Source organism: Cydia splendana, chromosome 12 (assembly GCF_910591565.1).
Source record: "Cydia splendana chromosome 12, ilCydSple1.2, whole genome shotgun sequence".
Classification (NCBI taxonomy): domain Eukaryota; kingdom Metazoa; phylum Arthropoda; class Insecta; order Lepidoptera; family Tortricidae; genus Cydia; species Cydia splendana.
This window is the reverse complement of record NC_085971.1, coordinates 11877186-11892640: the sequence shown is the minus strand read 5'-3', so window position 1 is coordinate 11892640 and position 15455 is coordinate 11877186. Positions and strand designations below refer to the sequence as shown.

Below are 15455 nucleotides of genomic sequence, written 5' to 3'. Positions count from 1 at the left end.
GTAGGATTTTTCAATTTTTTTGTCAGGTAGGGTTTCATGCAGTTGGCCACCGGACTATATTGAAACGTCAACATGGCTGACTTGTGCTGTTAATGTAGTTCAAAACTCTTTAAAAGTACTCTAAGCTGAATACATTTTGAATAAAACCTGTAAATACACTTCAGCTCCTATAACAGCGGTTTGAACCCCATTACCCGAATTATGATATAAGCGCGCTGTTACAGCAGCATTGTTGCCAAATGGTTATTTGATTGCTTTTAATAGGCTTTTATAGCAACAGAGAAGAGAGTTAAGTAACAGTTGTATTAAAGCGCCTTATTCAGACAATTAGCTAATCTATAGCTGTTATATGATTTTAATAGAACAATTATGCTGAATAAAAGTGATTTAGTAGCGCTAACTCAGCATTTATTAAAAGGTGGAATAAAAGTGCTAAAAGATAGTGCTATAAACGTTTATACGACATGATTATAGCACTAATTAGCGAAAATTGCTAAATAGTCGAGTTAACCGCTATTATACGATATATTGGTGCTTCAACAACCGTAACTCGGCTGTTATACGATTACAGGCTGAGTAAATCAATTCTTATACGACTATTTTGCTAGTTGGGTATCTAATGGGTGACCATCCTTTGTTTGCAAACGTCTCACAGAAGTTTTTCTCCCATTTACTCCACTCAGATTCTACAGTAAATTTCAATAGCATACAACTGTACCAATCAACACTGGAGTACTCCAAGAAGTTTTTTAGAATTTCAATTTTTTTCCTATCTTCAACAATTTGGAAACGTTCACATTCTTTGTTAAAATCTTGTATCCACTGGTAAGCATTTGAGTTTCGCCCGGAAAATTTGTTAATCATGAAATCCTTTGCAATTTTCCCTAAATTTTATGTTTCAGACTTCTTCTGTTTTTCGTCAAGCAATTTTTCTAAAAAATTTTCCAATGTTTCATTTGAACCGCTTGGCATAGATCCAACATTTGTTTCTGAAATTTCTTCCAAATAAATATCATTACACTGTATGTTTTCCTCCTCATCCAAGTATACTTTTGATATCTCTTCTGTCAAAGTTATCCAAATTTTTCTTGTTTGATGCCTTTTAGTTAACGATTTCCGTATTTTCGCAAAGTTGGAAGTATTTATTATAGCTGGATGCATTTGCACAGGCTGGTGTTCCGGTGGTAATCCAAAAATCTGCCCACCGGGTGTAGCGATTGATGTTATACACAAAACGTTTGATTTTCCATCTGCCGCAGGTTTTACAGCAAAATCAAATCTTAACTTTTCCATATTTCTTGAAATATTTGCAGAAAATGTTGTTTTATAATAGTGACACACTATGGTGCATGAAATAAAGGCGAAATTGCGTTTCTCTGTAAAGAATAAAGTTTTATTTTAAAACCGAACTAAATACATCTTATCTTCTACAATATTTGTTTGAAATATAAAGTACCTTTTTACCTGTAAAGAATAAAGAAACAACATTTAAAGCCTCTATTCTAGGGTTTTGTTATTTCTTTTACATAAAATCAATCTTTATCTATTTTATAGTATTCAATATTTTTCCTATGATGGATGTCAATGTCTTAAATGTTATTCATGACACTTGATAAAGTCTATGGCTAAAGCGGCTAGCCGCATAAAGGTTAACATTAAGAAAATAGGTATTACTATTTTCTTTACATAAATATAAATAATAGTCGACGCCAAAAATATGTTTACACTTTTGCACCTTACTCCTTTGTAATAAGGCGAAAAATGTAAACCTATTTTTGACGTCGACTGTACATAGTTATAAAAATAATATTATATTAATTTCAAGTACATAACTACTAGAATGAATGCTCGGATTGCACGGGACAATTGTAAATTACTTTGATTTGAATACACACGGTCATGCTTTCTTGCGTTCAAGCTTGGGTTGAAATGAATGCACAGATCATTTAACTAGACGGAGCATATCAGACCAGTCGTGGTCACCATTGTCACCAAACGTCGCCCTCGAACTAATACTATGATACCATAGCAACTGCGTGGCTAAACGCACTGAATATTGACATTTAATTTAATTTTTAATTGTAATGTATTTTCTATTCTGTGACATTTATATAACTGCCTATTTTTGTATAAGCCATACGATTAAATAAACCATAGCAACTGCTAATTTTAGTGGTGTCCTTTATTTATTTATTTCTTTATTTCTTTATTTAACCAACTTACATTTACAGCAAATTGCCAAACATGAAAGTTATAGGTCACAGTACAAAAATATAAAATGATTAATTACATAAATAGCATTTTGTTAAATTATAAGATAAACACGTATACATTTCAGTTTATAGGTAGGTCAATTTAAATTTTAATATACTTACATTAATTTTGATACACATATTGAGCACATATTACACCTAACATGACATGCACAGGTAAAAAGTAATCTAATACTGTATTGTGGTAGGAGTGTTAATTGACTCCAAATAGCGAGCGGCTGTGGCCAGAAATCTCGACTCTGACTGCGAGAACAAGTCCAGTGTTGGGTCAAAGAGCAGAATATTGTTGATGTGGTTCAAGGCCACATACAGAGGAGAGTTGCTCAGATTTGTCGTGGCGTGCGGTGCGGTGTCCATGTTTTACGATTTTTATGCAATTTCAAATATCAACAAAAAAATTGTTCTCGAGGTAAAAAAGAGTATATGTACATTATATAACACGTTCACTGACCCCATAAAAAATTATATGACAAAGTCACACGTCAAAGTGTGCTACCTTGAAGTTGTGTTGTGTTGTGAGCCCATAGTGGAAGTAAGTACGGACTCACGAAAAAAAAAACATGACCCCTTATTGGGCACCCGGACAGGGAACGTGTTAAGATAACCATGGATCACGTGTGGAGTGTGGACTGGTGTTGCTCGCGGATCTTGCGGTTATAAGCACTAATGCTAAATCTATATGCCGTAGTCTGCGGTTGAAAGCATCTCAAAGCAAATACAATCGGCGACATGGTGACGCGTGTCAGGCGCACGCAGCGCTGACTGTTAAATTGACCTGACTGGCTGTCGCGGCGTGCCGGCGCTTCCGCGACAGCATCCTGCGGCATTTGTCCATCTGCCCGCTGTCGTTTTGGAGGGGTTTGTGGGGACATATGGAAATACGTATCTGTTTTGCGAAAAGTTTAATTTGATAACTAGAAATTATTGTTAGTTGTATTCCATTGCAAATAGGAAAGAACTTTACCTAACGCATATTGACTCTTTTGCTTGGAGATGTTATATTACTTAGCTATGGTACTACATAATATTCGACTGTTATAATATAGTCCTGACTGACTATCGCAGGGCACCGACCGGCGATTCCGCGACAGCATCCTGCCCTGCGGCATTTTTCCATCTGTCCGCTGGTATTTTGGAGGGGTTTGTGGGCAAATATGGAAATATAGTCTATTTATTTTCTACGTATTACTTACTGTTAGTTGTATTTCATTATTAAAACCGGGCAAGTGCGAGTCGGACTCGCGCACAAAGGGTTCCGTACCATAATGCAAAAAACGGTCACCCATCCAAGTACTGACCCCGCCCGACGTTGCTTAACTTCGGTCAAAAATCACGTTTGTTGTATGGGAGCCCCACTTAAATCTTTATTTTATTCTGTTTTTAGTATTTGTTGTTATAGCAGCAACAGAAAGAGATCATCTGTTAAAATTTCAACTGTCTATCACGGTTCGTGAGATACAGCCTGGTGACAGACGGACGGACGGACGGACGGACGGACAGCAGAGTCTTAGTAATAGGGTCCCGTTTTACCCTTTGGGTACGGAACCCTAAAATTGAAAGAACCCTGGCAACCCTGCCTAACCAATATTGTCTTTTTTACATAGAAATGTTAGACAAATTACTTAGCGATGCATCGCAAATGCTCAGTACAGGTTATTGATGAGATGATGAGATAAGATTTTAGGGCCAAATACCCCATAGTGCGTAGGTACCTATTAGGTAAGTACTTCTTATAATAGGTCAGGTGTAAGTAATTTGAAATACTACTTACAGCTAAAAGCTTCCTTAACAGATATAAATACCCTTACACCTTCGATGGTGCTCTGTAAGTGGTAGTGTAATTGTTAATTAATTGAAATGGGCTGATGGGTGCAATTGCAATGGTAATTATTGTAAAACACAAAATGGCTAACGCTTAATAAAGGTATCGCTTAAATATCTTTCTGAAACGTACAGTAAACCAATTTGATTCCTATGCCACTATAGAACCATGTCATAATGAATTAATTAATCAATTTGTTTATCTTTATCTTCTATGACCGTGCTTATTGAGTGATGTATTTCATGTCTCTAGTAGTTAAAGCGACAAGGTTTTATATAGTGGCCTAGGAATCTAATTGGTTGGCGTACCTACATGGGCTAATTGATCACTACTTGTCCCATTCGCAATAGGTGGTACAGTCGACGTCAAAAATATGTTTACATTTTTCGCCCTATTACAAAGGAATAAGGTACAAAAGTATAAACATATTTTTGACGTCGACTGTACTACTTAACCCTACTATGGCACTTGCGCGAACAAATTAAAAGCCTACCCATGTCAGGTGTGTTGGTCGCATTTCGAAGGTGGTTTTAGTGTCAGAGTGCGTTAAAACAGGGTCAAATGTTAATGGTTTCACTTATCGTGCGTACTGTACCGTAATAGACTAATTACCAACAACTTTGTTAGCAATGAGCTTTCATACGGGACATTATCACTCAGATATTTTTTTGTAGGTAGTCAGAATGATGGCATAGCTTTACTTTTTTAACGGCTTATATCTCAAGATTCCTTTATTATCGGTCATTGACGTCACGAAAATAGGCTGTTTGCAAAATTGAAACGAACCACTCGACCAAAACGTCGTAAGTGCCTTGAAATTCATGGCGCTTACGCGTTTAGGTCGCAAAATTCACGCTTCGCTTCCATAGTTTGCTGTCAGCCGACAATAACTCATGGCGCAAAGTACTGTTTCTCTATGCCGGTTCTATACGTAGTAATAATAGTTAAATGGTTTGCAATTATCTATCAGTTTTCAAATTAGGTACCGCCTAAGAACAGAAAAGCTCATAGTTTTAAAGTACATCTATCATAAGTACTGTTATTTTCTGCAGGCATTCACTCGAAAATTTATGAAATTAGACTATATATATCATGTAAACAATGATTGTACCATCATCACCCACTGCACGCGGCAACGTGGACACAACCACTTCACACACCCCAATTAATGTATATTATAATTATTATAAAACTTATAAATACTACTGTAGGTACGAGTAGCAGCCCCATTAGAACTAAGTACCTACATAATGTATATGTCGCAGTCAAAAGTGTGAACTGGTCAAAAGAACTTTTAACCGACAAAAACAGGCAAAACTGCTTTTGACTGAGCATGTTGGTCAAAAGTAGTTTTACCTGAAAATCATTGGTTAATAGTTAATAGTAATTGTGACTGTTCCCAGAGATAGGTAGGTTAGGGTTATTTTTTTTTTGCTACGCCCAAAAAACGAAACTGTTCCCAGAGATAGGTAGGTTAGGGTTATTTTTTTTTTGCTACGCCCTAAAAACGAAACTGCTGCCAGAAATAGGTATGATTTTCAGGAAAAACTACTTTTGACCAACATGCTCAGTCAAAAGCAGTTTGCCTGTTTTTGTCGGTTAAAAGTTCTTTTGACCAGTTCACACTTTTGACTGCAACATATATACTTAGGTATCTTGTTTCTAATTATTTTCTCTAACTGTAAACCTCTTTGGTTCTCAAAGTATCCCCATATTCGTTTTACCGGCACTAAAGAATGATGAAAACAACGCCTTGGTCTAGGTCGACTGCTTACCACGATGGTTTATGTTAATTTTATGATCGTACATTGCAATCTGAAATAAATTACAGGTTGTAAAGGAACATGTCTAATGGGCGGTAAGCAAATGGAGGGGGTTCTCAATTCCTCAGAATTTTTTTCTTATAAATAAGTATTAAATTAAATTTTGGAAAGTAGACGGTTTAAGGAAAAATATTATAGGTTTGATCACCCTTATACAAGCTTACCCTTATCAAATTCCCTATTCGCTACCCAAACCCTTTGATCAAATGAAGCTAAAAAAAAGCTTCGGACGCCTGCAACTCCCGAGGTTTTAGGTACATGCGCGTTGCCGCGCCTCGTCGAGCTTATACTTACCTACATATTAACATTCTTATTATTTAGCTTATTTGAACTTATATTAAAATTCGCTTAAACTGAAAGTATAAATTAAAATAAGAGTAGGTACCACTGCGAAGATACATAAGTCAATCTTCTCTTAAGTACTAGGTATTCCAATTAAATCCCAGTTTTCACTCTACTTAAAGTGCTTTTAGAGTTCACGATTAGGTCGGTCACAGTCGCGGTCCGCCGCCCACAGCTGCCAAAGCCCTGCACCACCTGCTGCATAAAATATTGCCCACTAGTCTTGAACCAATCAAAATAAATTAATGAAACTTTGACTTAATCATTTCCGACATTGTTAGGACTGACAGAAACAAATTAAAGACCAGTGAATGACCTGCGCTATCATCAATTAGTATATTTTGAAATAAAATATTGATGCGGCTCTGTATATGGGTAGGATATTGGCAAATAAGTCAATGCAATTATAATGTAGTCAAACATATCTGGAGATCATTGGTTTCTATTATAACAGCGAAGTGCCTATGTTATGTACCTACCTACACTTTACCTACCCGTTGTGTTAAACGTTTGATGGACAATTTGCACGCTAACAAAATAATCTTATAAATATATAATGTACAATCATCTACGTACCTATTCCCACCGGCTTTCCAAATTTAAGGTAATTGAACACCCCATCCAACATCTGTATGTTTAATAAGCAGGCCAGTTGACTCCGGCTTTCAAAATTGTCACTAAGACTTAGGTAAATCGACTACTGAACAAAGCACAATATATCATTGCAATAGAAACGACTCGACTTATTATTTAATCTGTACCCATCTTAGAATTAATTGACTTTCTATAATAGTGGGTGGATCTAATTTTAGAGTGACTCGATAGACTCAACGAGCCCGTAGAATAAAACTATTTAGTTTATCTTATCATGCAATCGCTCATTGCGAGTTATCGATGAACAGATTATTGCGACCTGAACATAAATCGGTGACCCGATCAAGCTTCGTCGGCCAACTTGAAACTGCCACTCAACTGAAATATTCCGCGGTCTCTCCACGCGAATGTCACGGTTCCGAACGCGTCTGCCGATAGAGCCCAATTCCCCTAATCCGACGCCAATCAACTATGTGGATCACGAGATTGCCGAATTGCGAGGCGGATCGGTGATCGTGTCGTGAGAACGGGTAAAGTACTGAACAGGTGGTGCCCTCCCCAACTAACTGTTCCACCATCATCAAGCGCGCAAGCCGAGCGCGTACGGCGCAGTCCCGTCTCGAGACGTCTAAGCGCACCACGCGAGCTCAGCTACTCGTAGCTACAGCTACCGGTTACAGCACGCGGACCCGACCGCACGCGCGAACTTATCCAGTGCTCGAGATCGAGATACAGTGCCGAAGTGATAAAATCAAAAAGTTGTTTTTGATAATTAAAGTGACCGTTACTGGGCTTTCATACAAGAGTACTCGAGTGCCCAGACGATTGAAGGTTTTTTCACAGTAGCATCAGGGTAATCGGGGCAGATAGCATTAACGGTTGGCTCGGCGCTCGACTGTGGCCGACCGCAAGCATGACGAGCGCCGACTGCGCTCTCGTGCTGCTCTTGCTGGTACATGTTGTTTTTGTTATTATGTACATTTTAAGAAAAATCTAAGTTTACGGTATTAAAGCCCTACTAATATTATAAATGCGACAGTAATTGTCTCTGTCTGTCTGTCACATTCAGGGCTTAAACCGCTGAGCCGATTTAGATGAGGTTTGGTTAGGGGATAGTTTGAGGATCGAAGAAGGACATTTTATCAATCGTCAATATCATCAATTAGCAAGCTTGTATAAGCTCAGAATTTTCAGCGCCGATGACAAGTAAATACACTTTATTGCACCACAAATAAAGAAAAATTCAATAACAGATTTACAATGTAAATAAAGGTACCCACAGGCAGTCTTATCGCTGTAAGCGATCTCTTCTAGACAACTTTAGGGTAGCAGGATCTAACGAACAGAAAACTTTTAAAACAGGTAGTGCACGGAAAAATTACAGGAATAAGAAGATTACACATTCGATCATATACAATTAAATAAATATGTACCAATAGGTACAACCAAATAGTTTAATATATATCACATACATATATAAATATAGGATGAGATCTCTCTCTCTCTCTCATCTAAATATAAACATTCTTACAATAAACCTAAGCTTAAATCTCAAACCAATTTTGATTGAGCTCGATGCAATTTTGGTTAATTTATGATTCAGATATTTCAAGTAAATTGATAGAATATTTATTATTTAACCTCAGACTTAATTTATTTTTAAAATCGGTCAACACAGAAATGCCTCATTTTGTGTTTACGGTGCTTTCATTAAAGTCTTATCGATTGAAATAAACAGTTGTAGGCAGCAATAAAGTAATTGACGAGCGCGCATTAAACGTATCAGTAAATGAATACTTTTAGTTAATGCAGGAAGCGAGAAAGGTCATTAGGGCGTCCTCCATTTACAAAGAAGATTCGTTCGGCCCGATTTCTCACCGCTCGTTAAGGGCTTACCTCAAACTGCGGTTTTATGACGACGATTAAAGTAAGAGCAACATGCATACCGTAAAATTCATCGTGACCTGCCTAAGCATAAAAGATACGTGATTGAAGCCATTATAAATTAGATTTCACGCTTGGGGGATTTGTGTTAAATGCAGGCAAAAAGTAACAAGTTTGGCTTTGATGGGTATCTTTCGGGAAAGCGTGTAGATGACCAATTTGTTAATGTTACCGAAATAAGTACTTACCTACCTAAAGTAGATTGACACTACATCATAGTTTTTAGACGATTAAAATTTAATTGAGTAGGTACTAAGGTTTCTAGAGTCAGCCAAATCTATGTAAAAATATTAGAAGATCAAGAAAACATAGGCAACACGTAGGTAGGTAAGTATCATGAAAGTAGTTGTAGTAGTAATAGTTGTTGTTATATTGTCACAGTTTCACATACCCGATGTCCTTAAAACGTCCATCCAAAAGAGAGGTAAGTAGGGCTAAGTAGGGCAAAGCGAAAAAGTCAGCACAGCACAGTAGGTACCTTACTCTGTAGGTAGGTATTTACCTAGTTGTGTTACTGATGATGGTGAGCAAGGTTTCCAATGCTTCCAAGGATGAGTCCACTGCTGTGCACAAGCCTCCTCTCATGCGCGAGAGGGCTTAAGGATGCCTTAAGGGCTTAAATGCGGATTTAAGGATGAGTCAGGGTAAGCTTTTATGGTCGGCAATGCGCGTGTAACACTGCAAGCGCCCATAGGTTGTGGTGGCTGCTTCACATCAGGCGGATCGCACGCTAGTTTGCCACCGTCGTCTTATAAAAAAGTTCTTGGAACTGATGAATATAGATAATTAAAATAGATAAAGGGCGATGATGTTTATGTTGCACAGTCATTAATAACCAACTGTACAGAAGGAAGGTAATGGTCTCTTGTATTACTGAAGAGGTTGTGTATCATTAATCATTAAGCACGCGCGGCGTGAAACATTTTACGTCAGTGGTGTTACTTATTTATTTGAGTACTTTGACCGCTTTGTCGCATTCAAAACATTAAGCACACACCAACATTTTTTGTACAAGTTAGCAAAGTAATATAAATCTTTCTAGGAGTTTTCATTTAGATAATGTATGTTCTAGGCATTTATAGTTACACATACAGTTTGTCCTTTGCTTTGGTTGGAGGTAGGCATCTATTTGGTTAGATTGTTAGAAGATCTATATTCCGATTATTTAGCTTTATGTCAATTTTTATTGTTCATTTAAAATCGATAAGCATAGCGCGTAACTTTTAAAACATCATAAAGCACGGTAATGTAGTGTAATCATTATTTTATCAGAGGAAAGCTCGGATAGATCAGAACTGCCATTGCAAATGCTCACCTAATACAGGTGAGCCGAAGGCAGTCTAACAGGCCAATTCGAACGTACACACACCAGACTTCGTGACACCAGAATGATATCTTAGTTGTCCGTATACTTATGTATTGGCGCGACGAGACTCAGCGATAACTAATTGACATCAGTTAGATATCGTTCTATATTACCTCAAATAATAAAAATGTAAATAAGTTGTTGAACGAATTAGTACATATAATTATAATGACACACTTTGCACACTTGCAATAAAATGTACTATTTTTAATTAAGTAATTGAAGGTATACCTAATGTTACGCTGGTCGGCACGAGAACTCGCGTAGCCTGCGCTCGCGCATCGCATGCAGTTCTGGCAAAGGCTTCAGTGAACCGGCCGCTAATAAAATTACTGCACGAATGCTGCATAATATTCCACTTGCGGTTAGGGCTGCCTCCAATATTTACTGCATTTTGTTTTCAATACTTTTGTTTCTTTATATAGGTTATACTAATTTACGTTTAAATTTTTGAAGTGAAAACTTCTTTAGCGGCGCTGTGCACTTTTTGTGATGGGGTTTTTAACTCGCGACAGGTCACGTGACCGTAAGATTCGTAAGACGTAAGACGGACACGTGACCTGGTCGAAAAACTGTTACAATGTCATTGAGTTTTCACTTCTGTCGGCACACCCGGAGTGCAACCCGTTGTTTTTTTTTCTAGGTAGGATACCTACATTATTTTTGGAGTTAGATTTAGAAGAAAATTATCAAAAAACATATACCTAAATAATAATTGTACGTACAACAAAATTATAATTTTGACAATTTAAATCGTGAAGTTATACATACAATATTTAAAATTAGTAACGAATTGAGTTTTTAGGTTTTTTGCGTTAAACTTAGTTTGATTAATATTTTACAGCAATGGTTATTACTTAAGTACTTCTGTAAAATGATTGGCTATGGCAGAGTAGGTATAACATATTTATTAGCTACTTTTAAATTTACTTAATCACAACTGTCGCTTCAATTCCTTTTGTCGATGCTAAATCAATTAATCACCCATTTACTATTGTTAAAAAAATGGTATAATTGTTTTGCCAACCCTAACCGATCCACTCGATCAAAATGATCGACGCAGCCTCTCCGCGCACGCGCCCGCGCACCGCGCACAAAGCACGCGCCATAAAGCTCATAAAATACTTGTACCTACTTACCTACTCATTCTTTCAACAACTTATTTACATTTTTAGTGTCTTCGTACACGTAACGTTTTATTTAATATAATAATTAGACCTGTTTTCAGTTGTTAGCTAAATAATTTACAAGGCAATATAAATGGAAATAAAAGTAGGTAGTTGAGATTATAATTTGGTCAATAAAAATAAGTGGATAAACAATATCAATTTTAAAGCAGTTTTAGAATGGTTTCTTTACGTAATCGGACAGACATAAGGTGCAAAAGACGATGCGCATGAGATGATAAATAGTAAATTAAGAAGATTAAGGATTTTTCATTTCTCATGCTCTGAAAGAGGGTCATTGTTGTTCTAAAAGATGTGCAGAAAATGATACGTTTCTGAACTAGAGCATTTTAGGTTCCAAGTACGATTTTTTTTTTACGATAAGCAATTGAGTATAAAATTTGGGTATAAATGGATTTGTTATACAATTTGCATTCTGATATTTGACTCCCCATTCCATAAATAACGATACTTTTGCCTAAATTGTTAATTGAAAGTACCCTCAAAAAATACCATAATAATTTATACTTAGTCATGTTTAAAAAAAACACATGTATTTTATTTTCCTCGTATTCGAAATGAAAAGTAGAGTGTTTAACTCGGGTGAAAGGCATCATTTCATCCCTTGGTTAACAATCTACTATTTATTTACAGTGTTAGAGCCGAACTATGCTAACTCTGCATGGAATTTGCAAATGTCATCATCAAACATCTTTTGTTGGAGTATAGGTAGTGCTTTACAAATTTTACAATCCATAAAAAATTAAAATCTCCCAAAATTAGTACTTCCTCCTTCCTATGACTCACTTCCCCAGAACCAATCGATTGATACAAGATTTATTGTAAGTTTAGAGCGATATCAATAAAAATATTCAACGTATGCGTTATATTCACAGTTCTTAACGATTAAAACGATTTGTTAATGACGCAACTACTTCATTCTCAGCACTATCTAAATGTCCTATCTGCAGAATAATGCAATTACGGAATGAAATGGAACTGTAGTTACATTTTAACTGAACAGATTTCTTAACGAGTTAAGAGGTTTAGCTGCTCCATAAGGAGTCACAATGGTATGTAGTATGTAGTCAGATTGTGGGCAACTACTTGTCGACGTCTAAAGTGACAACCGCCGTAATGCTATCTCTTTAGCACTTCCATGTTCTTGCCAAGAGTGAAAGAGATAAGAATATATTATAAGTAATAGATGCGACAATTTCCGCGGTGCGCACGGTAATTAGCTTCACAATTATCCCAAATGGCCTGGGAATGCGATAACGTGCCGTGGGAACTCGAATTAAGATCTGAGACATCTAATCTCTGATTTAAATGCGCTATTAATATGTGACACTGCAAATTAAATTAATCCAAATTAACGTTTTTAACGCTTTGTGCTCAAATAATTCGGGGGAAGTTATCGGTAGCCCCTACATACTCGTAGATTCTGACAATGGGAACTCATGACATGACTTATTCCATTGGCGCGTATTTTTAGATAGTGTACTACATATTACCTACCAGTTTGTACCGCCAACATATATACATTATATATACCTATATACAACAACTGTATTTATATACAGGTACTATAGAGTTACAAGAGAATCATTGGATCGTTACAATAATAAATATAAATTACAATAGGTGTATTCAAAGTGATCATTTTAATTACTTACTCTTGAGTGTATTTAAAGAAAAGTAGGTAAGAGTGTAAGTGTATTTTGCAACTTCGCCATAATGATAAATATTGTAGTAGGTATATGTGAGATATGCAGAAATATGCCGATTTTTTATAATCTATTGTACTTCAGGGGCCCGTTTCTCAAAAGCTTGTAGCTTGTAATACAAGTGGAAGTCCCTTCCTAACAAAAGCTGTCAAAAAGTGACATCCGCTTATATTACAAGTTATAAGCTTTTGAGAAAAGGGCCCCAGTGCCCTGTTTATCAAAAGCTTGTAACTAGTAATACAAGTGGAAGTCCCTTTCTAACAAAAGCTGTCAAAAAGTGACATCCGCTTGTAGTACAAGTTACAAGCCTTTGAGAAACGGGCCCCTTGCCGCATATGTTACTTCTTATAAGTAGCAAGGCAGCAAAACAACCGTTGTTGAACTTGACGCACGATCAATTCATTCAGCGCCTTCACGCACAATAATCAGAGTAACCCCATTTAAGAAACCGTTTACTCGACTGAACGCGAATTTGCATACAAGCATTCGTAACAGATTATCTGTCTGGTATTTCCGCACGGACGTGACCTCTCGGAAACATTTACTTATTATTACTTCGTAAAGACGGGCCCTTATGAACGCTAAGTATAGTTCGTTTTTAGGGTTCCGTACCCAAAGGGTAAAACGGGACCCCGCTACTAAGACTCCGCTGTCCGTCCGTCCGTCTGTCACCCGGCTGTATCTCACGAACCGTGATAACTAGACAGTTGAAATTTTCACAGATGATGTATTTCTGTTGCCGCTATGACAACAAATACTAAAAACAGAATAAAATTAAGATTTAAGTGGGGCTCCCATACAACAAACGTGATTTTTGACCGAAGTTAAGCAACGTCGGGCGGGGTCAGTACTTGGATGGGTGACCGTTTTTTTTTTGCCGTTTTTTGCATTATGGTACGGAACCCTTCGTGCGCGAGTCCGACTCGCACTTGCCCGGTTTTTTTAGCATTAGAAGCATTAGAAAAAAGGTAAACAATCTTGACGTGTCTTTTTATTGAAAAGAAAAATAAGTCACGGCAAATATGTAACAATTATGAATCACGCTCGAATGCCTCTTCGATTGAAGGGGCATTTATAAAACCATCATAAGACCTGTCGTCATGTATTGATCAGAGTGTTGGGCCCTAAAGGTGACGGATGAGAAGAGATTGCATGTAGCGGAAATGAGAATGTTAAGATGGATGTGGATTAGATATGAGCGCCGCGCCGGCGCGCCGCCGCCGCCGACAAAATTTTCGCGCCGCCGCCGCCGACGCTGCGCTATCGGCGTGGCATCGGCGTGACCTTGTTAGATACTACTACTTTCAGAATCAGATAATATAATTAATTATATTTTATCTAGTTTAGATCTTTAACGGGGCCAGTCTGAATAGCTTATAGACATTCAAAAGGTACTTTAGGTCCATATAATTCAAAAATATCGATGGTAAATTCAAACTTTTCTGTTTGGTAACCGCGCTACTAGTGTTAGGGCAACGAAATTACTAATTTTGCTAGCGGGCTAGCTCATCCGTCATTCACCGCAAAATTTAACCATTGCAAGCATGGTTGAATGTCTTTAAAAGGTGTAAAAGGGGGTTAATTTCAGATATTAAGTGCTTTCATGCCCAAAGATGGCCGTTGGCTTCGCACGGAAGGCATCGGAAGCGGAATGGGGTCTCAGTTAAGCTTGGCCATTGTTCAAATTTTAAGCTTTGCTCTCTCGCAGCCCAATCTTTGGCCTCGCATCGCTCCCATACAAGTAAACCGCTATCTGAACCTCCAAGTTTTCGGCCTTGTTTGGAGCCTAACTTTCAGCCTCGCTTTTAAAATGCTTGGTCATTGGTTCTTCTTCGATCTTAGCTCCACTGCAGCACGACCTCTGGCCTCGCACAAATGCACCTTGGCCTTCGGGCTCGCACAGAAGCGCGCTGTAGTCGGCGCTACGCGCATTCGGCCGTCAGCCAAGCTCACACTTGGCGTTGGATTCTAAGCTGTAAGCTTACCTGCAGCTCAGCATCTGGCCTCGCATGGGAAGGCGTCGGAATCAGGTCTTCGGTGTTAGGTGGAGCTTGACCTTGGGCCTCACTTTTTGACATAAATCGGTTTGTTGGGTCGATATTGGTTAATGACGGAGCTTGATTTTCCTCACTTAGGCTCTTTGGACTGTGTTTCCCGGATACAGTCAATCCGCTACTTTTTACTGAGCACAAAAGATAAGGGCCACGCAAAGATCTCCCGGCCAGGGCCTCGCCAAGATTAAGAGTGCCTGTGATGCTGCGCGATATCGTTCATAGGTACTATATAAAAATATATCGTACCTTTATTCAATAAATTTTGCTTGAAATTGAAAAATTCACTTATTTTATCACTTTCTTACAGCAAAAATATATTTAGGTAAAATTTTGGTTTGAATTCT

The 15455-nt window shown here is 37.7% G+C and overlaps 1 protein-coding gene across 1 annotated transcript in view; it reads left to right on the top strand.

The window, feature by feature from the left end:
- The first annotated feature begins 7613 nt into the window (after positions 1 to 7613).
- LOC134795571 (uncharacterized) overlaps positions 7614 to 15455 on the top strand; it is a 33659-nt gene continuing 25817 nt past the window's right edge. The window contains exon 1 of the mRNA XM_063767464.1: positions 7614 to 7806. Coding sequence (XP_063623534.1) covers positions 7768 to 7806 — 39 coding nt within the window. The 5' untranslated portion in view covers positions 7614 to 7767. The remainder of the gene's footprint in view (positions 7807 to 15455) is intronic.